At 40.2% G+C, this 23,157-nt stretch overlaps 1 protein-coding gene across 2 annotated transcripts in view; it reads right to left on the bottom strand.

Annotated features, from left to right (window-relative positions):
• Pcsk1 (proprotein convertase subtilisin/kexin type 1) overlaps positions 1–22,933 on the bottom strand; it is a 42,749-nt gene extending 19,816 nt beyond the window's left edge. Inside the window, exons 1-8 of one of the 2 annotated variants that reach the window (XM_057789967.1) lie at positions 22,544–22,933; positions 19,502–19,606; positions 16,412–16,522; positions 12,954–13,100; positions 11,869–11,945; positions 4,946–5,034; positions 1,492–1,664; positions 36–248 (exon numbers count right to left, since the gene is read on the bottom strand). In XM_057789967.1, coding sequence (XP_057645950.1) covers positions 36–248; positions 1,492–1,664; positions 4,946–5,034; positions 11,869–11,945; positions 12,954–13,100; positions 16,412–16,522; positions 19,502–19,606; positions 22,544–22,723 — 1,095 coding nt within the window. In that variant the 5' untranslated portion in view covers positions 22,724–22,933. Of the gene's footprint in view, positions 1–35; positions 249–1,491; positions 1,665–4,945; positions 5,035–11,868; positions 11,946–12,872; positions 13,101–16,411; positions 16,523–19,501; positions 19,607–22,543 lie in introns of both variants that reach the window. The other variant, XM_057789966.1, reaches the window with a different exon arrangement.
• Between the last annotated feature and the right edge of the window lie 224 nt (positions 22,934–23,157).

Below are 23,157 nucleotides of genomic sequence, written 5' to 3' on the forward strand. Positions count from 1 at the left end.
AAAAGATATAGACACAAAAGCAATCTGAAACATACTATTCGCTGGTCTGTGTAATCACCGCTGCTGTAGGAGGTGGCCAGTGTGGAGGAGCACTTCTCTGCATACCAGGGTGACAGGCCTTGCTGGGAGGCACTGCTGATAGAGATGGTGTAAATGCTGTCTGTGTATCCATCACAGTCACAATTATCTCCCTGACGACCCCCATTCCCAGAGGCCCAAACAAAGATGGAGCCCTTCCCTTGTCTCCCCTAAAAGAAAAGACAAAATATAAAACAAACGATCATCATCTGTTGTGGTTACTGACAAGACCATAAAACTACCAGAAAATACATGTAGAATGTTCTCAGAGACAATTCTTTGGAATCTGTCTTGAATTTCAGGGTCTCAATTGTCAATGTCAGGCTGTATATTAGAGAACACAACCAGAGTGTCCTGGCCAGTCTAGTTTTCACGGTCCTCTCTGCAGTGGGGTCCAGCAAGGCTTTTTCTTTCTTCTTTATTAATCTGGCCTTTAGCAAAAGAACTATAATTCTCCTCACTCTTTTCTTGGCTATGTCACTCTCCTTGAATCTTTGAACTTCCTCTATTTCTGCTTGAATCGCCTGACTGATAGAATGACAAAATCAGGCATTATTCAGATCTGCCTTGCAGCTGCATTAAAAGACTCTGGATTGAATGAAACTCGTCAAGGCCACTTTTCTGTGATTTTTCAATTGGTGCTCTCCAAAGCATCTACTTTTGTCTCATCCTGCTTGGTTCAAGGTCTTAGAATCTGTCCAATAATGCAGTAAACTCAAGCGAAAGAGCAGCATCGCACGGGTGAGAGGATTCCAGGTGCAAGTGCAATGTAGACAACGGCTGCTGCTACCTTCAAGCATGCGTTCTCACAGCACCTGGAAGAAGTCTGGGTTAGAGATGACTCAGCACGTGTGCATGTGTATGGGGTCATGTATGTATGTGTTCAGATACCTGTGTGTGTAGCTGTACACGCACGTCCGTGGAGGCCAGACATCGGCCTTGATTGTCATTCTTGAGATATTATCTACCTATTTTTTTTTTAATAATCCATCTTGTTTGTTTAAGGCAAGGTCTCTCATCAAAGGTTGGCCAGACAGTGAACTTCAGGGATCTTTGCCTGTTTCTGCTTCCTCAGCACTGGGAGAGCAAATGTGCACCGTCCTTTGTGGCTTATAACCCAGATGCTGGGGCTCCAAATCAAGTTTTCATGTTTTACAACCACTACTTTTTCATCTGAGTTATCTACCTAACCCCCAAAGTATTTTACATGTAAATATTCTAAACATTATGAACCTCTGTGCCATGTAGTACCCAAATATGGCTCTTAATCTTGAACACCCATTGCCTAAAGAGTAATTTTGTTATTTAAGTGCAATTATACTTGTGAAGGTGTTTTCTACAAAGTGTTTTCTGTCTAACCTTAGTGTTCTCCTCTCCTAATAGTCCCCTGGGAGTCCGAATCAAGCATCTCACCTGTTTGACACCGTACTCAAATGCCTTCTGAGCTAGTCTCCCAGGCCCCTCCACAGTTTTCCCATCGTCATTAGGGCCCCAGCTTGCACTGTAAATATCCACATGGCCAGGGTTGAATCCAATTGAACTGGCCTCAATTGCATCAGTTACAATGCCATCCAGCATTCTTATGCCTGAGCAAAACAAAGAAGCAACACAATGAGAATGTAACAGGAATGCCAGTGTGCCCAAACAGAAAAATAAAACACCAACAATCATATTCTTAAATGACTTTCTGAAGCAAACTAAAACAAACACAAATAAGACAATAACAACAAAAAGCAAGGCTGTCCCTGGATGTTTGCCACAGCTGTGAGTGAGGCAGTTCCTAAGAGCACCAAAGACACAGACCATGCCTCTGTGAGAGGACTTTAGAGTCCACGGTATGTACTATAAAGTAGCTGCAATTTGTTGCTATTGTTGATGATTCAAATTATCGCCCCTCGCCGGGCGGTGGTGGCACACACCTTTAATCCCAGCACTCGGGAGGCAGAGGCAGGCGGATCTCTGTGAGTTCGAGGCCAGCCTGGCCTACAGAGGGAGTTCCAGGACAGGCTCCAAAGCTACAGAGAAACCCTGTCTCAAAAAACCAAAAAAAAAAAAAAAAAAAAATATCACCTCTGTTACTGAGATCAAAAGGAGTGGCATCCTTGCACAAGAGGAAATGCCATCCCATCGCTACTAGTCATTAAAAGTGTCTCCTTTTTCTCTAGCATAGGAATAAAGTGACAGATGACAGAGAGCTCTCAGAAGAAAAAAGAAACCAAACATCCCTCCTTCAACATACCTGCTCCTGACTGCCATGTGACTATGGCCCAAACTGTCATACAAAGGCCCTCACTGGAAACAGCAGACACAGAGGATCCATTTACAATAAGAAACTAACACTGGGAAGAACTGTTGTTTCTAAGCACAGATTATAAGTAACCCAGAGGTCATTCTTCTATATGCTTGTTGAGAAATATTCTTTAAAGAACATGTTGTCTTTTCTTCTAAAAAGTCTCAAGGATGAAGTCATTGCCACAGATTTTACTCCCAAAGGAGATTGTTTTTCATCAGGAGAGAGATCTCTGTGCATTCCAACACCTTGTCAACCATTAGACTCATGAATCCAAGAGACAGAAAGGAAAAAGGAATTTGAACAGGATAGACAGCTACCTGGTTTTTCCTGGCTTTGGCTTAATAATTCAGTGCACGTCACACTATTATTTACTATGGATCAGAGGGGGAATAATACATAATTCAGTGAATGTCCTGCAGTTTTTAGAAAATTGCTTTTCTAAGCATGGTAGCATCTGCAATTCCAGCAGTTGGATGGTAGATGCAGAAGGATCCATGAAACAAGATCATCCTTGGCTGCACAGTGAGTTCAAGACCAGCCTAGGCTACAGACCCTGTCTGAAGATAGCAACAAGATACTTTAAATGTGTTTGAAAAAAATATTTTAGCTCTATTTTTTCATAGCTGTATGAATACCGAGGAAGCTATTCCACCTCTCTATGTTCACTTTCATCAACTCTAAAATGCACGTGATGATAACAGAACACTCGAATTATACGCAGTCATTCTTCCGCACACGTTACATACAGACGCTCATCTCTTTACCGCTGCCATTTCAGACGGGTGCTGGGGTTCTTGTGTTTTATAGGTGGGCAGACTGAAGCCTGAGAGACACAGCGGATTCCTTAAGACCACACAGCTCAAAAGCAGTAAGCCTAAATCCCAATTCCAAAAACATGGCACCCAAATCTACATTTTCTTCTACAGGGAACATGTTCTATAACGTATGATATTTGACAGATATACAGTAGATGCCTAGTACAGTAAATTGTTATTCAGATTGCGACTCAACCATCAAAGGCAGAAATGAAGAAAAAGCACAGTAGATTTAAGATCAGAAGTTTTATGTTTTTGCTCAATGCTGCCACTGGCTGCTATTGGTTACCTTAAGAACCTGACGCAGTTCCTCTCTAAATCATGAAGTATCACATAATTTCTTCATAAACTATGACTGTTTGGTTTACAGATACTTAAAACTGAATTCTTTTTTCAGTTGATCACATGATCTGTGCCTGCCTTCATTTTTCTTTAAATGAGAACAGCATTTTGAAGATGGTCCTATTAAAAGAATCTGGAGTGATGCATGTGTGTTCTACATTGGTGAGAGATGCAGACATATCCATGTTACAATGTGTATTAATTTGGTTTCTAAAAAGAACTCTATAACCAAATTCAAAGTATAACCATGTAGATCCTAATGTAACTTTATTATAATGACATACTCTACAAATGATCACTTTGTGGTTATGTCTTGAAAATAAAATTAAGTTTAAAGTTTACTAAATAACTGTGAAAGCCCAAGATAGGAAGTAAAGGAGACAATTTTTATTTCCTCCTTATATCATGACAGATCTGTTCTCCACTGTTCTCCATTGGAACATGGATTCTACCAGTGGGCTCTCTTGCCTCCGTGTAGCTTTGTCAAATGCAGTCACCCACAGGAGGGTGCCCACAGGAGGTGAGTAAAGTCTTGTTCATCTGTAACCTGCCCGCTTGGCAGCGGCTTCTTTTACACATGCAAAGCCAGAGCTCCTGCCCAGGAGTTCTCTATGGCTATGCTTTTCTCTCTCCACTTTTCTCTGTCCTCCCTTTTCCCTTACTATTTTGAGACCAGAGGTGGCAACCTCTGCTTATTACAATTAGCCCCTTGTTTGTTACTTCTAATTTATATGAATGGCCTCAGTTACCTCAACTGTCCTCACCTGCTCTACACTGAATAAGTCAAGTAGTGAGTTGTCTTTGCTTGGCATCAAAAGGTAGCACTGGCTACTGCATATAACAAAAACATATTTTGAAAAACTAGTCTTTGAGCCTGGCATTGAGGCACATGTCCTTAATCCCAGCACTGGGGAGGTATAGGAAGGCAGATTTCTGTGAGTTCAAGGCCAGTTTGGTTTACAGAGTGAGTTCCAACACAGTCAGGAATATTATACAGAGAAACTCTGTCTTGAAAAAAAATTTAAAAAAATAACCAACAGCCAGCACACAACTTTTACTAATTGGCAAAAAATTGAGAATCAGGGAAAATCTGCCTAAATTTACCTATTCCTTCTGCTTTCTTAGCAAGAATTCAATAGCTATCTATCCTCCTAAAACATATTAGATTTTACTTGAGAGCCATTCCACATACCCATTATTTTTCCTGCATATATATATATATATATATATATATATATATATATATCCTAGGAATTCAGAGCTACTATCTTCTTGCAAGTCACCCTCTAGTCCTGCAATAATGTTTGTTAAGAACTCATTTTGCCCTTGGGTTGGAGAAAGTCCTCTCCCCCTCATTTTATAGCAGGGAAGACAAGCCCAGAATTAGTGACAAACTACAGGAAAAGGGCAACCTTACCTCCAACTTTGGAATTGTATGCAACTCCAACACCACACTTGTGATTGTTTGCTTGCATGGCAATTTCTCCTGCACATCTAGTTCCATGTCTGAAAATTAAAGGAGTAAAACTTATAAAACAGTAATAAAGATAACAATTGTGTTTTTCACATGACTTCATGGTATTTAGATGTACTAACTTTTCATCAGCATTCTTCCTTGTGTTCTCCCTACAGAAGTTATTACATAAAGTTTGTCAAGACAAAGGACATAGGTAGTGGGGACAAAACATGTGAGCTCAGAGTCTGGCTTCTGTCTCTAACCAATGGAGTAGTCTTGGCTTAGTAAGTTATCCTCCAAGGTTTGTCGTGAAGATCACATGAGCTGTGTGCAGAGCATTGAGAGCCTATGTTAAGAACCTGGTCAGTGTCACTTCCAACACTGTTGTGAGTAAGCCAACACCCAGGGACAGTGCCACCAGCACATCTTCTGCCCCTTGCATCCGGCCAGGAAATGGTTCCTCACTTTCTATCCTAGGAATGGTCTTGGATGAAGTAGTTCTCAATCAGCCTCGTAAAGTATGACAGACTAGGGTCCCCTTGTTAGCCCTTCTCTGTGCGTCTGACCATGCATCACACTATGATACCCAAAGATCTTGTTATCAAGAAGAGTGTGTGTGTGATTTTCTGGAGACACTGCTGACTGAGAAATGAGACCTTCTTCTAACCTGCTTGAGGCTTTAGCAATACTGTTTTTCCAAAGAGAGTAATTGGTGATACACAATATTTAGTGAACTATACCAATCCCTAGAGCATACTGACTTCTACTACTGAAGCATCAGTTACAAAATTCTGGATGAGACAGTGGGTCTGATCTATTGGGAGCTCACCAAGGCCAGCTGGACTGTGACTGAAAAAGCATGGGATAAAACCGGACTCTCTGAACATGGCGGACAATGAGAGCTGACGAGAGGCCAAGGACAATGGCACGGGGTTTTGATCCTACTTCAGGTTCTGGCTTTGTGGGAGCCTAGACAGTTTGGATGTTCAACTTCCTAGATCTGGATAGAGGGGGGAGGACCTTGGACTTTCCACAGGGCAGGGAACCCTGACTGCTCCTGGGACTGGAGAGGGAGGAGAAGAGGAGTGGGGGGAGGGGGAGAAGGGTGGGAGGAGGGGGAGGGAAATGGGAGGCAGGGAGGAGGCGGAAATTTTTTTTTCAATAAAAATAAATAAATAAATATTAAAAAAAAAATTCTGGAGAAAATAATTGGGCTTTCTTCTGTCAGCCTGACTCCGGAAGGCCTATAACCAACAAGAATGCTGAGGTGAATCCATTTCTGGGGTTTATTGTATTTCAGAAGCAGCTGCCTGTGGTGAGAAGCTGCTAGTGACTTACAGTAGCCACTGACAGATCTGCTGACATAGATGAATAGTGAGGGGTTACCTTTTTGTAGCAACAATAGCCAGCTACTTCTAGAAAGTACTTACACAGGCCGTAGTAATTCATCCCAGCACAGCATACAAAATTCCTCAAGTTACTGGACCAACAAAGAGAGTTCTGCTTATTATTTTCTCAGAAGTTCCAAATATGATTTCCTGGTCTCCTTTGACAAATAGCATTCCTGCCCCCTTATGCTAATAGTGGACAGGAATTCTAGGTCTGAGAAATGTCAGTTTTTGTTGTTGTTTTTGTTCGTTTGTTTTTCTTTTGTTCAGTTTATAAGCTAGTTTGTTCTCACTTAGTTGAGTAGGCTCTCAATGATTCTGTGGGATTCTTTCTGGAATAATGGCTACCTCTCCAAGGCAGCTTTGAAGCTGATTTAGGGGAAGAAAATACTACCCTTCCTTATAAACCTTGAGGGTGAAATAGCAGGTAAGTGAGATACACTTGCTGCCACTGAGGACCCTGTGAAGAATGAAACTAAGTGGGAGAGCAGTTTTAACAGTGGCTGATGTTGTGGGGACACATTTTGCAACTTCTGAAGCTAGGTCATCTGCTGGTGATTATGAAATTTCCATTTTACATTTTATCTTTGAGTTAGTAACTGAAGCTGTCCTGAAACTTTCTAGAGAATGTGTATAAATCAGAACATATAAAGGTACCTCACATTAGCAGATCTTGGAATCCTTTGGACAATGATTCAACAGGATGCAACCTATGCCTGTCATTGAAGGTTTTACTTGATGGCATATGATGTCTAGTTGAGTACTATCCCCCAATATATGATGACTCCATTTAAATTTCTTTCATATAGCATATGCTTAAGGAAACTTCTACAGTAATAGTCTTTTTGGAAAACCATGGGGAAAGTCATTCTGACTGAAGGTAAGATAAAGTATCAAAGTAGTTTGACATTTTCCTGATGGTTAAGGATGTTGAACACTTTTTGAGTGTTAGTCATTTGTGTTGGTTGCTTTCCACAGCAATGATGGCAAGGCCCTACAAAGGCTAAGGACACTACTTACTTATGTCATCAAACACAGAGAAATCAAGCTGGGGCCCAACTAGAACATTCACTTCTTTACTGACTAGTATCCATGGTGTTGATAGGCACTCTGCACACTACTGGAGGAGAAAAGCTCATGACTACAAACACTGTGACCTACAACAGCAATCTGCCTACAATATATACAATATTAGCACCCATTCACTGCAAGATGAAGGTTCTTGATGAGGGTTGAGTAATGTACTTATTATGGGCATAGTAATATGTCATTAGGAGTCATTCTATAGCCATGTTGCTTTAGTATTGGGCTTTCTCCTAGGCCCATAACCTATCTTGTCTTAGACTCCCAATAGCAAAGTCAGTTATATGTTCCGTTTTATAGAATAGGCCTTAAATCTAAATAAAATGTGGTTAGTTATCCAAACAAACAATCAATTTCTACTAACTTAGAACAGTGGCAGTAACTGGCATTTTAAAAATTGATTAAAATTTTTTCAAAAAGTAATGACTATTACTTTGCTTATAACATCCTTTTGACATTTAACAGGAAACTTATTTGATAATTGGTGTTGAAATAATGAATACAGGTTCATGCCAGCTTAACAGTAAGAATTACCTAAAATTTTATGATTTATTGTTTGCTGATTCCCCTTCTGATTGGCAGAGGGCATTCATATGTGGCTCTATGTGGCTCTTGTGTAGTAGTTATGAAGAGCAGTGAGACGAATGGATTAAAGAGTACTCATGGATTTGAAACCCATTGTTGCGCAGGGCCACTTATTCTTAAGGAATGTTATGTCTGACAATGTGTGAGAAGTAACTACTTTTGGATTATAACTTTTGAAAAGTGATAGGAATACTATCATTTTGGGTGATAGTCAAGAGTGCTCTGAGAAATATTGCTATCTTATTTTCAAATACAGATTGTGAATTGGCTGAAATAACCCAAAATATGTTTCTCCTTCTGCTCATATCAAATGATGCTATTCTTGCTATGCTGATTTTTAATGAAATACAGTCCATCTCATTTTCTAAGTGAGAAACCACCATCACTGTCAATACCACTCTCATTGTCCTTATCGTTAAAATCATGTCAGCACTTGGGAGGCAGAGGCAGGCGGATCTCTGTGAGTTCGAGACCAGCCTGGTCTACAAGAGCTAGTTCCAGGACAGGCTCCAAAACCACAGAGAAACCCTGTCTCGAAAAACAAAAAAAATAAATAAATAAAATAAAAAATAAAATCATGTCAGTAAATAATATTTACATTTTTATGTATTAATGCCCGTTCTATAAATATGCATATAAATATATACATATCTGCATAGTCTCCATAATAAAACAGTTATTCAAAACACTCATTTTCAAAAGATGCTGAAATTAAAGATAAAATCACCTCACTTTGCTGAGTCAACTAGAAGTAGAAGAGCTGAGACTAATTGTACCGATGGCATGTTAACTTTACACTATGTGAAAGGCCCATGGTGGGCAATGTTCTGGAAACACAGGGTTTTCAGGATAGGCATAAACAACACTATATGGAACTTTGAAACTCACTATGATGAGGGTAACAAGAAAGAAAGAAGGTTGGCCACATTTTTATATGTAATTTTTCTCAAATGCTCATGTGCCAAGGGACTGGTCTCTACTTTAGCCCTATTGGAAGGTACTGGAACAAATAATAGATAAAATTTATATAGTCAGGGACATATCCTAAAAAGTTGATTGTGAAGTTCTGGGCTTTTCCTCTCTGGTTGCTTCCTGTTGCTGTGAGGTGAGAAGCTTATTCCACCACAGTGACATACTATCTCACCACAAGTCCAAAGAGCAGCAGAGACAACAGAATATGGACTGAACACTCTAAAACTGTAAGCCAAGAGAAACCTTTCCTCTTTTTAAGTTGATTTAACTTTATTTGTTACAGTAATGCATATAATGACTCATAAAGGTCTAGGTCTTTCTCATGATCAGAGAAATGGCAGAATACCACTACACAAGTTATCACCCATATTGCACCAAAACCCAAAACTATTGCAGCCAGACCCAAAACTCTACACAGGATGGAGGTACACTGCCTGCTCTCTCACTAAGTCTCCCAGAACATTTGGCCACAGGCAGATTGTTCTTAATCTTAACTAGGGGTGCAATTAAAGCTATTTTTATACAATTCAAATAAGGTCATGCCTATTCTCAAGTATTTACTCCTCATTTGAGAAATGAGTTATTTCCCTTTGAGTTACGCCAACTCCATGCTTGTAATTGGCAAAGCTAAAACTCCCAGCTGGGCAAATACCACATGGCATTAGCCTAGTGTTCTAAAAAGAACTTGTATTCCTGTTGTTTCTGACTGTCCCAACTGAGAAGTGTTTCTAAAAACTTGTTCATGAACTCAGTTGTCATTCTCACTCAAGATATTCCCACTTTCCTCCAAGGAGACTCCACTAGTTTTCCCCTGTATTGTTATTGGGATGTTCTGAATTTGTGGTTAGCCTCTTTACTCAAACCCCTTCCCTTTTCTTCAAGGAAAAAAACAAGCACTGGAATTTGAGCTATATGTTCAGACTTTCTTTTTGATGTGTGCTATTCTTCTGGATGTGGGCTTGCAGGGGCAATCCTGGCTCCGTAGCCTAGGAAAAAATTTATAGAATTTTCAATCAATCTTTAGGGATCTGGAGGAGATCCTCAGGACTTTGTCTCGGGTAGTAGGTGCTGATAGAGTTGGCAATGCACGTCTGGGATCTCTACCTGAAGAGGAGGTAGAAAGCAGGTGTAAGACATGTGGAAGGTGCTTAGCTCAGGGGTGAGTAGAGTTGCTAGTGTGTGTTAAGCGCCCCTTCTTGGAGAGGGGTGGTAATGTGGAAAGTTCTTCTGTATATGTATTGCTTTTGTTGGTTAATGAATAAAGAAGCTGTTTTGGCCTGTGATAGGGTAGAATAGACTAGGCGGGGAAGACTGAACTAAATGCTGGGAGGAAGAAGGTGGAGTCAGGGGGATGCCATGTAGCCACCAGAGGGGGAAGATGAGAGCTGCCAGTTGAAACCTTGCCGGTAAACCACAGCCATGTGTCGATACACAGATTAATAGCAATGGGTTAAATTAAGAAGTAAAAATTAGCCAATAATAAGCCTGAGCTAATAGGCCAAGTGATTTAATAAATATGTCTCAGTGATTATCTCATAGTCTGGGCAGCCAGGAACAAACAAGCAGCCTCCCCCAATAGGGTAGTCCTTAGGGAGTGGGGATGAATGTGGTTTGCTACTCGAATTTGATGTCTGCCTAGAGAAGGAATTAGGTATCCAAGTACAAATAATGAGGATGCACAGGGCTGGTTGGAGTGAGTGGAGTGGAGGTGGGAGAGAGTCTAGGTTTCTTAGATAATGATAAAGCAAGAATGAGCTCTCACACATTGGGGTGGAAAGGGATACAATGTGAGTTGGGGCTCCTTACATGAAGGAAGTGTACCAGAAGGGTCTCAGGAAGGCAGGCAAGACATGTGTTCCTTAGGGAAGTCAAAGAAAAAATAATTTTAAGTTAAAATTGCTACCCAAGGCACTCAGGCCCCAGAAGAGAAAGAACAACTTCATGTTTCATGTAGAATGCTTCACCTACCGACAGCCATCAATATGGTTTCTAGCCTCACAGTAACAAGCCTCAATTTAACCCCAATTTCATCTCTTTTGGTGAAAGTCTCTTCTATGTGGAAAGAATATAAAGTTTGAATGTCTCCTTGAAGCCTGTAAGAAATATCAATACGATAAAAGGCGAGTGCTCACATGGGTATAGATAATTTGAGACTCTAGGTCTCTAGGGTAAAGTTTCTCTAGAGTTAGAGGGGACTGAAAGTCTTTGGCTGCTGAATCATTCTGTGGCATCTAGGTTTGGAAGGACTCACTAGTTCTTGGTTTCCCTTAGGAAAACTGTTAGTCTAAGAGACAGAGACTTTCCCCTTTTTCTTCCTTGGAAGGCTTCCAGCTGCTTCAACTTCTCAGAGACTAAGCCAGATGTAAGAAGCAGACCTCGCCCGAGTTCCTTTGTTTGCTGCTTTACTATGGCTTTCTGGAGGAACTAGATTAGAAAGCATGATTGTTACTAGCATGGAAAATTGTTCGGTGTTGGTATTTATCTGCGTATATTTCTTCATGTTTCTTTTTCATAATATCAAGCATGAAGGGAGAAGGGAGACACACAGTTTACATCCATAACATTCTTAAGATTTTTTGTAAATTTACAAATATTTACTTGCACTTGAGGGGTAATTTCATGATATAAAAATGACAGTTTTATAAAATAAAATTTAACTAAATATGCTTCTATAAACTAAAAGGAATATGAAAACAGGTTTTTGTTTCTGCTTTAAAAGCAATGAAATATGGTACAGAGAGTTATGTAGCAGCATTTACTAAGACTTGAAATAGGTCTACATTTATAGCATAAGTATTCCAAACAAGAAAAAAGCAGTGTATATACTTTATTCCTCCAAAATGCACATTTACTCACTTGTTTTCATTTGTGAGATCGTATCGGGGAAATGGATCATGATCATTATCATTAAAATCATAGCTAGCCTCTGGATCCTAAAGAGACAAGGGAAATAACAACATAGTGTCATAAAACAACAGCATTTCTTGAGCTTTTTTGATCCAAAGAGTGGATCTTAGAGCTTCTAGCCTGACTTAGCATGTATTATACCCTCAAACCGGCAGCAGTGATGAGCAAAGCACCCAACGCTCAGTGAATGTACCAAACTCATATTCCACAGATGCTCAGAAAGCTGTACAAAGCAGCAATTCATGGGTTCAGCTGTCTCGTTTTTCAGAAACAGTGAGGCCTAGAGAAGTTGGGTGACTTATTAAGGCCACAGAGCTAATTATTGATGTGGCAACTTGCATCCCTTCATAAGCAAGGTGCAAAGAGATGACTGTGGGATGGGTTGACTTCTATAATGCTTTCCCTCAGCCTTCTTACACACAGTAAGCAATCATGAAATTTAATTACTGAAAATTTACTTGAAACTCAAACAAGTTTAACTTGTGTGTTTTCTTTTCCAATCTTACTGTGTTTTTTCGCATGCATCTGACTTAGATCCATTACCACTATTACTATTGTTTTGTCTTTTAAAAATTCATGATTTCTACTCTGGTCTATTTTTTAGGTCTCTTCTCTACAGTCCTTTTCCTTTGCTGTTTAGTTTTGAATTATGGCTGGGGAGTTTTGGATGGGTGAAAAGGACAAGAAGGGATGTAAGAATGGATACTAACCCATAAGACATTTGAGAAAATCACCAATAAAATGATATCAGGCAGTAAGCTTGGTCTGATAGCTTTACTGCCTTAAATGACGAATGATCTGAAGGCTTTTAACAGTTCCTTTGATGTGAGCACCCCTCATCTCTCTTCCTAACACAGGTTGTTAGGACTTATTTTTCACTTCACTGGACTCCTCTTATGCCTCTTGGTACAGGCAGAGAGCAGAGCCCAGAGGTTGACACCCAGGCAACTCACCTCTCTCCAAGGGAAGAAAAGCCCTTCATGTCTGCACAAATGACCCCCTAAGTGATAAACTTTAGGACAGCTCGGACTCACATAATTGGCATATATGTCTGTGTGATTCCACTCCAAGCCATCATCCAGGACAGTAATAACAACTCCTTTGCCTGTAATGCCCCTTTGCCAAACGGGTATCACGTGGAGATCCAGTTTGGGCAGAGCTGCAGTCATCCTGGTGTCTTGCTAGTGAAGAAAAACAAAGAAACATTGGTAAAAATATGATTTTTTCTTACTTAATCAGGAACTTAAGGCCATTTTTTCTTTATCTTTGGGTAACAAAGAGAAGGCAATCGGGTAAAATGGAAACACAAAGTTGAGAGTATAGGCCAAATAACCCATATGATGCTCTTCTGATTGTCCTGATTTAAAAAAAAATAAGAGATGAATTATCTTTGACCTCCTAACTACACATATTCTGCTTTTTTCCCCAGTCACATTAAAAAGGTCAAGCATTTCTCATGCTGTAGTTTTATTTTATGATATATGTTTTCATTTCCCCAAAGTCCTGAGCCTTCCTTGCCACATCGTGTATGGTTGTGGTCAAAATATTCTCCCAAGAGGAAACTAAGCATCTGGAAAGCGTACGACACAGTAGTCTCACTTGAAATCACTATCTAGTAGCCTTTTCCTTTGTATATGTAATTTAGGGACTACTTTCTTTACTTTTAAGGTAATTTCCCTGATATTTACAGAGTATATGACTGTATAGAAGAGCTAGGAAACAAGGCAGCACCGATATAATCATGTTTCTAAGCATGTGCAACTTCAGTAAGTGAGGGCCAGGTACCTCGTGATAGAGTCAGCAAGAAGTGTGTAAGTAATCACAACAAAAGCCCATGGATGGGCTGTCCCCTTGTATCAATGCTACCCACGGATGCTCCCTACAAATACGTAGTAGTGAGGAAGGGTCACTAGGTGATTCTGAGGTTGAATCACAAGAGTTAGAAATATCTAACCTTTTGATTAGCCAGTGGTAGAGAAGGTCCCTTGTGAGTTGCAAGAGTAATTATAGTGTATAGTTGCTAAGAATATAGCCTCTCAAGACTTCCAGTGAAGGGAATGGGACACCTACTCAGCCACATAACCTTTGACTTACAATTTGTCCTGCTTACAAGATGTGCTATGGTAAAGGGGGTCCAGAAATTGTGCACGTGGCAAACCAATGACTGGTCCAGTCTGAGACCCATGTTATGAGAGTGAGCCCCCCTCACACTGCCTGGAGCACCAGGATCTAGACACTGAGTGGCCTAGAGACCTAGGATAAAACCAAACATGTTATAAATAAATAAATACATAAGCCAATGTAATGATACTTAATGATGCTCTGCATTGATATTCAATGATATTCATGCATTGGTGCCTAGCTCAGGCTTCATCCAGCAACTAGTGGAAAGAGATACAGAGACCCACAGCTAAACATTAGGCTGAGCTCGGGGAATCCTGCAAGGGATGGGTTAAAAAGGATTGTAGGAGCCAGAGGAGTCAAGGATATCACAAGAAAACCCCCAGAATCAACTAACCTGGGCTCATAGTAACTCACAGATACTGAATTCACAAGCAGGAAGCCTGCCTGGGACTGACTAGGCCCTCCGCATATAAGTTACAGTTGTACGGCTTGGTCTTCTTGTGGAAAAACCCTCGTAACAATGTGGGCAGAGGCTCTCTGGGACTCATTTGCTGGCTTTAGGAAACCTATTCCTCATCCTGGGCTGCTTGTCTAGCCTTAATATGAGAAGATGTGCTTATTCTTGCTGCAGCTTGATACGCCATGTTTTGTTGAAGTCTATGGGAGGCCTGCCCTTTTCTGAATAGAAACTGAGGAGGATTGGATGAGAGGTGGAGGGAGCAAGAGGAGGTAGGGAAGGGACTGGGAGGAGAGGAGGAAAGGGAACTATGGTCTTGATATAAAGATTAAATAATTAGTTTGTTAATTAATTTTAAAAATAATATAGCTTCTGACCTGCCCTTTTCTGAAGGGAAACAGAGGAATGGATCTGGAGAAGAGGGCAAGAGGCAGGTAAGGGCTGGGAAGAGAGGAGGGAGTGGAAACTGTAGTAGGGATGTAACATATGAGAAAAGGATCTTTTAAAAAAAGAAGGAATATGTCCTCTGGGACCATGGATTATGGCCTGGCTACCAGTGGCCACACAATTTAAATAAATTATTCAACTTGGCAATGTCTGTTTCTTCATCAGTGAAATGGTTGTAATTAGTAATTCATAAGGTAGTTGTGAGAGAAATGAGTTAGTGATATCAAACACTTAGAACAGAACTTTGATTTCTTTAAAATAGTCAATATACACTAAGTGTTAGTGGACAAGTGTCTTCTGCTGGAATCAGTAAGTATTGCTTAATTTAAAAGAATCACATGAGGAACTAATGGCCTTCCCTATCTAATATATGAACAAAAACCTCAGTCTATGGTTGTGAAAATTATCTTTATTCTATTTCCAGCAACAAATTTCTTCTGTTAGCAGCCTACTATAGAACCTACTATAGCAGCCTACTATAGAGGCTTAACACCTCAACAAACAGAACACCTTGAATCCATGTCCACATATCTAGGCTTGGTAAACATCTTAAAGGAACAATGATTTGTAAGACTAGGTATTTGTAAAATTTTGCCTCCTCAGAGATTCTTGTCTGAAGTGTGTCTAAGAACTGTCCATTTGCACTGCATATTGTGTTGACTAAGAGCATTCTTGAGAGTAAACTCTACCACAGTGATCTTATCATGCCAGGTCGTTTCGGAAATTCTTTCCTGCAAGTACCTGATTCTTCTGCATTTTTACCAGTTACACTTAAGAAGAACAAAGTCAAGAAGCACTAACAGATAGATTTGTTTTTAGACACCCATTCAGCAAAACAAAAGGTCCATGTCATGAAGCTTTATCAGCCCTGCCTTTTAGAGGCATAACCTTCTCCCAAATTCTGTATTGAATACTGTGATGGCTATTCTTAGCTGTCAATTGACTACATTTGAAATTAATCAGAACCCAAATGGCTGAGCACACTTGTGACTGACTGTTGCTTAATTAAGTCATTTAAAGTGGAAAGACCCACTTTTAATCCAGATCTTTTGGGGTGGGAAGAGCCATCTTTTATCTGGATCACATCTCCTGCTATCACCCTATAGAAAGGACATGGAAGAATGAAAGAAGGAAGCTCTTACTAGCAAGCCCATTCCTTCCCTGGCACGTTCAATCCAACCTCAAGGATTGAACAACTACTGAATCCTTGGACCTTCTGTTGCTAGACAGCCATTTTTGGACTATCTGGACCACAGCTCATAAGCAATTTCAATAAATCCCTTTCTATAAGTCTATATTTAGACATATAGATAGATGGTTGATAGATATAGATATAGATTTATTCTGTAGGTTCTGTTCCTTTAGAAACCCCGAGTAGTACAGTTAAAAGCACAGACAGATCCACCATGTAGATGATGTAGAAGTATAAGAACCTAAATCCTAGACAGTCCTGACAGTACTTACCAGGTACCATTGCTGATTCCACATTGGATCATTGAAGAGATTCAGTGCTGAGTCTTTTTTAACTGAACGCTTGCTTCTCTCTTTTTGATACTGTTGTTCAGCCCATATCACCTACAAATATATTTACGGTAAGAAATCAAAATCAAGCTTGCTCCTTGGTATAATCATCTTCTCTCTACCTGCAAGACCCTTCCACAAAAACTTACAAAGTTCAGTGATATTTTTGCCTGACCACAACTCAAACTCCCAGCCCAGGGAGATGAAGGAAAGATTGCCCACTGAGGAGACAAGGATTCCCTCCGTTACAAGGAGGAGTCCTCTCCAGGGGTAGGAGAAGCAATAATAAAGGAATGAGGCCCTCAGATTATTTACAATGTGTTGACATTGGAACAGAATCACAGGATGCTGTCATCAGAAACCAGGCCACAAGACACATTTCCACACCTAGGTCATTTTCACAGAACGAGTGAATAAGCCAAGGGTCCTCTGGGACTATTGCTGGAACACACTTGCTGCCTCATTTTTCTCTTCATATCCAAAGGTAAAACTTACAATGTTACATAAGAATGGAGCTATGTGCAAATCTGAAACGTTAGCTCCCCTATGTTTTTACCTCCTACCTAGGAGTATTTAATATGAGAAACAGATTCAAGAGCTGAGGTGATCAATGAGCATTACTGACCAGACACACCTGTCACTAATTTAGCCTCATGCATTATGCAAACTGATCTGACATTATAAAAATTACCTGGCCTACATCTCTGGTCTAATCGTATTATGTTTGAGAGAATGCAGGGCTGTCTTGTATTTATTATCATTATGAGTAAGGCTGTATTCTTATTTAGTTGAGAAATATGACTATTTCCGACTCTAAGCACAATTTTTCTGTTGTGTTTGTAATGACAGTACACTGTCAGGTGGCACATGTTTAAAATGAAGAGTTTCCATGGGTCAAATCCAAAAATAAAAACTGAAAAATAATTTCCAGCTAAACAAAGACATCCACTAGGAATGTCTTGAATTTTCAATTAGAAAATATGTTACAAGCCAATCCAAAGCCTGGGCAGAAGTGGAGAGCCAGCAATTAGTCCATCTAATTTCTTTTAAAGCACTTGTATTTTCAAATGCTATCATGTAGGCTCAAATAGCACGCTACTCAGAACCCATTGCCTATCATCCAGCTTTGCGCTTGGGAGCTGGCAGCAAGAAAATACATGGAAATCTTTGTGAGAGGGGACGACTTAAAGTTAGAAAATTCATCAGTCCGTAAAAATAGGCATCATGACACATGACACGGAGTTTATTTGAATGAATATTTCCCCAATTAAAAAGGAGCAGCAAAGTGCAAATCAAGAGCAATTTTTAAGAATAACATATGAGAAGAACATCTTTGCCATCTTATCAGATAAACATTCAGTTGTAGCAAGTCATGCTATGATTAATGTCATAAAATAGAATTACATTTTATTCTCTAGAAGAGCAGACTAAACAGACTAGAGAACATTGGCAGTGCCTTCTTATCATGTGTATGATAGGTATCATGAGCTTCATGGTAAATAACACTTCGAATCTGTGAAGATACTAAATACCATCTTGTCCACTGCAAGCTTCTGTGACTCCAAGGTAGTCCCTAAACTAAAATTATTCTGAGGTTAATTTTTCATGGGATTAATTTCTTTTTAATGAACTTTTATTAAGGAATAATTATTAGTTATTTGTTACAAGTCTTGGGATTTTCCCCCAAATCATTGAGACAATAACTGAAGAGAAGAATTAAACCATCTGTTAATTTGAATGAGATACACTGTGACACTCCACACGGTCCAGCTTCTCTGATGAAGATGAAAAGGGATTTCAATTGACTTTCTCATTTATTATGTTGGGAATGTATTCAGAAAGAAAAGGAATTCTTTCTCCTGCCTGGTCCAAGGACCAAGCCAGTCTAGTCAGGGTGATAAAGCAGCATCAGTGTGGGACATTCTATCGCTTTTGAGCCCTGCAGTCCAAGGCTGCAATTGTTTCTCCTCATAATTTGTTTTCTTATTTTAAAATAATTAATTAAAGAGCAAACCAAACCACAATATAATTCACAGAATTCCTATATTTCATGTACTTTCAATTACAATGTCACTGTCACCTTTCTGTCATTTACCTTCTCCTCCCTCCTAAAGCTAAGACAATACTCTGTATTTCTCACAGTAGCGTGCAGGGTGTCCTAAGAAACTTTAGTCATGTACACAGACATTAGGCTAACCAGCATGGATTTCTTTAGGAACACCAGGGACTGAAGAGAAGGCAACATTGTGCATCTGTATTTCAACACCCTTAAAGGACTCATTCAGTCTTTTCCATTAGCATGACTTCTGACCTTGAAAACAGATCCCCAAACCAAGAGGTATAATTAAATATACATTTAAATTGTCCTCCCACTATCTATATTGATCCTAGACATTCCTTGCTGTTGCCTAATAATTATGTCTTGGTATACAAACAAGGATGAAAAGAACTGAAACTGATAGTTTGGATCAAAGAACATACAAAACATGCTTGGAAACACTTACTGTGTGAAGAAACAGATTAGAAGCTTTCTCATAAACACTAATATATTTTAACAGTAAAAATGGTAAAATGCTTTCCAGTTAAATTAAATTGTTGTTGAAAACTAGATTCAGACATTTCTTTGGCTCATATTAAAATGATCTTTACATTTTCTGATTCAAGGATTTCAAGAAGGAGCGTTTCATATTTGCCACACACTATATGAAATGTAGTCAGTTGGCTGACTACAGTGTCGATTATTTCATTAATTTTTCCCCCTGATTTTTAGCACTCAAAACTTGACTCTAGATATATAAATATACATTATATATAACTAAGTAAGCATATGTATAAAACTAATGTTCATTATCTTAATCCAATACAAATGTATTATGAGCAAATATATTCCACAGAAAGAAATAATAAGCACTACAGAGAAGCAATCATGACCACAATACAAAAGGATCAAAGGTAAAATGCTTTTGTGCCTGTTGGGAGCTATACAGAAAGCAGTTGGTCACAATGTGAAGTTGAGGATGAATGTACACTTACACGATGATCATCAGATAACCTCTTAGTGATATGAAGAGCACTTCTTCGAGATCTTCGAGGATGATTTTTGTGTTTGAATAAGTAGTGATTTTCAAGTGATCCAATCTATTAAAAAAATCAAAATAACAGTCCATTCTTTTCAGAATGTATACACAGACTAGTTCAAATTCAACTACCACAGTTGGCTTTTATTAACAAAAATATTTTTTATTAAATCTACTGACGTTAACTTTTTCTTCATGAGGAAGTCACAGAAGTTTTAGATGACCTTCAGTATTCAAGAACAGAGATGCTCCTGTTTCACATAGCAATAGGGACACTTTCTATTTTAGAGGCATACCGTGGTATTTTTTGATGAACATATGCATATGTAGATATTTCTCCAAACATGCTCATTTAAACAAATATACCCTGTCAGAAAACAATTGTTTGTGGAACACAAAATAACCCCTTAGGATTTTTTAGTGATTATTGTCACATTCAGTTAAAACAACATATTGTAGGTATAGAGTTTGGATCAATTATAATAAATGTTACCAGCTATTATTGGTGATTCATTTTTTCATTAGTACAGTGCTTTCAGAAGTGTGCTGTATTTAAGACAGATGCCCAACCTCAGGATCTTTTTACTTCTTTAGTAACTATTAATACCCTCTGGGTCATTTAGAACTATGTTTAATATTCTTTGAGCTAATGTCCTTTCCTATAAACCAGTAGAAAATGTAAATTGACTAAATACTTTAGATGCCTGATTATTTTAAATTAAGACACAAACAATTGCTATGTTGTTTCAAAAGAAGTATGTATGTTCTTTATGTGGTTCTCATCATCCAGAGAATTGCTTTTAGTAGATATGTCAAGGCTTAGCTACAAAGCAGAGCCTTGGGCAATGAATACACTGTGAGCTGCAGGCATAATTGGGAGGAGATATCAAAAGCCACAAGAAAAGGCCTGCTTAAAGCTATTCCTATTGTTAAGTAGCTCAGCTCCTGTCTCTACTATTCCTAGCTTTATCATGAGGCTGTAATGCTATTTGTCTTAAATTAGTGTGGTTTTACAAATGTTGAACAAAATGGCATGTAAGCAGAACCAGAAAAGCAAGTTATGATTTTCTGAAATTTTGCTACTGAATAAGGCATTTTAACTAAAAACAACCAGAAGGAAGCTAGCTTAATTTGAAAAACTGTTTTCACCCAGAGTGGCCTAGGTTTGCGTGTGTGTCTGGGTTCATGTGTGAAGGGGCGCCAAAGAGAGTTTCACGGTTTTTTGTTTGTTTTTTTCCTCTTTTCCTAGCCACAACTACCAAGCTTCCAACTAAATACTACCTCCACCACCCTAGGACAACAAATTCCCACTCTGTTTACACTACGCACCAGGATAATTCCATCTGATACTATTTTTTATTTATTTATTTTTTTTGGTTCCCAACCCTCAAGAACTGCACACAATCAACAAAGTTGTGTTGAAGTTGCTTGTGTCTGTTTCCTCATGAGCTGTTTTCTATGCTGGAGTGTTTCCCCAGTCTCTCCCTGCTCTGCTGGCAGCCTCTGACTCTTGTTTTCAACACTGCGTAATAGATATTTTCAGTAGTTTGCTTTTCTGCTTCCCAAATTCCCTTTTGGCCTTTTCTCCCTTCCATCAAAAAATGCTGCATTAAAAACCACCAACTACAACTTCTCTTACACAAATTGCATTCAGGTGTCATTATTTATTCCTAATCCACTGTCCTCTAGAATTCCATTGAGAATTGTGAATTCCATTGAGAGCATGTCCTCTTCCTCCTTTTTAGTTCCCAGTCCCTAAAGGATTGTTCAAAACAGCTCTGGGAATTTATTGAGTTTCATGCTGGGCCTTTCAAAGACGTTTGCCTCACAGAGTTGGAGAATGAGCCTCTGGCTAGAGAAGGCATATTTCCTAGTGGATTTGCCTCACAGAGTTGGAGAATGAGCCTCTGGCTAGAGAAGGCATATTTCCTAGTGGATTTGATGCATGGAGTCGACACCACCCACGCCGATTACTCATCTGTGACTTCAGAGTTTCAATCACCACCCCCAGAATAGAAAACGCGCCAAAATGTTTTACAACTTCCTCCTCCCTCGCTTAACTGTGGACAGTTTCCGTGGCATGGGTCAAGGGTTTGACTCTACTTCAAGGAAAAGGAAAGCTCAGATTAGAAATTACACCCTCTGAATTCCCCTGTGGGATATCTCTGCCAAGCAGGCTTGCTCTCAATGCTTCTGCATGCCCCTCCCCACCTGTCTGTTAGTTGAACACACTCTAGGACAAACGTCAGTTTATCTAATAATCTGATACCCCTAGGAATTGATTTTACACTTGGCCAAGGAACAAGACAGAGATATTTTCCCCAGCTAGACCCTGCTGAGACATTGGTCATGCAAAGTTAGGAACTCCCCCATAAGCGACTCTCAGATGTCTTCCTTTACCTCGTTCCCTTCCAGCTTCCCCCACCACTCATCACCACCGCCACCAGCGGTCCCTAGACCCAGCAGTTGGCGGTCTCTGCGAGCTCTGGGCGCGCCCCAGCACACGGGCATCTCCAAGCCTGCGTGGCCCCTGGCTTCAGGACTGGGAGCTGGTGCTGCCATATTGAAAGGAGGAAATCGCCGACTCTGGACGCAGGCGGCCGGCGTCCCAGTGGGGCCAAGCTCACTAGCTCTCCCAAGGTAGGCTAGAGCCTGTGTACACCTCAAGTTCCCCGAAAAAAACATGAAGGATTTTTTTTTTTTCTTCAAACCTTGTGGGTGCCGGTTTCAAGTCTAGAGCGGACAACGGAGAGATCAGGGTCTGCTGAGCTGCCGCCGTTTCCTTTTGCTTGGCGGCGCCCAGCCCAAACAATAAATAATACAAGCATTTTCCCTCTGAAAGCGCCCATGAGGTACGGGGGCAAAGGGGGTGCTCCTAGCTGCTTGTGACACTGAGAGCAGGGCAGTGCAATCTGGGGTTCCCCTTTCGGGAGACGGTACTCCAGCCCCACCAGTGTCCTCAAGCTCCAGAAAGTTTCTCGAAAGTGGAAACTCTTACCTGACCCAAGAGGTCATAGCCCAGTTCCTTGGCGATAGCAGAAGCAGCCTCCGGCCCTCCGGGGATCTCCGCCGCCCATTCATTGACAAACTGCCTCTTGGCTTTTACATTGTTCAGTGCACACCAAGCGCAAAAGAGAACGAAAGCAGTACACTGCAGAGACCAACCTCTTTGCTCCATGGCTCACACACTTGCTCTCACACAAGCAAGAAAGAGGGCTGAGAGAATAGAAGCGAGACAAGAGAAACACCAGCTAGACTCGACCTTTTCACCCTGCAGCTCTGAAACACTCCAGGATTCGGGTTTCTCAGCTGGAGCTACGAGGCGCGTTGGGAGAGGCTGGGCGGCGGCGAGCGCTCACTGAAGCGCTTCAGTCTCCCGGCAGAGTGGAGCCCCAGCCTCCCCAACCAGAATGGAAATGAGTGTTTACACGTCAAATCTACGAAAGCCATCTCTTGACGTCAGCTCTACCTGGACTGAGAAATAGATGGTATTTCCGGCGGGGTGGAGAAACGACTAAAATAAGCAGGGAAGGGTAAAAAAAAAAGGAAAGGACTGTTTAATGGAATCAATCAATTTTGCTGTTTGCCCATAATACTGTAGCTATGAGAAAC

This window comes from Chionomys nivalis, chromosome 15 (assembly GCF_950005125.1).
Source record: "Chionomys nivalis chromosome 15, mChiNiv1.1, whole genome shotgun sequence".
In the NCBI taxonomy this organism is placed as follows: domain Eukaryota; kingdom Metazoa; phylum Chordata; class Mammalia; order Rodentia; family Cricetidae; genus Chionomys; species Chionomys nivalis.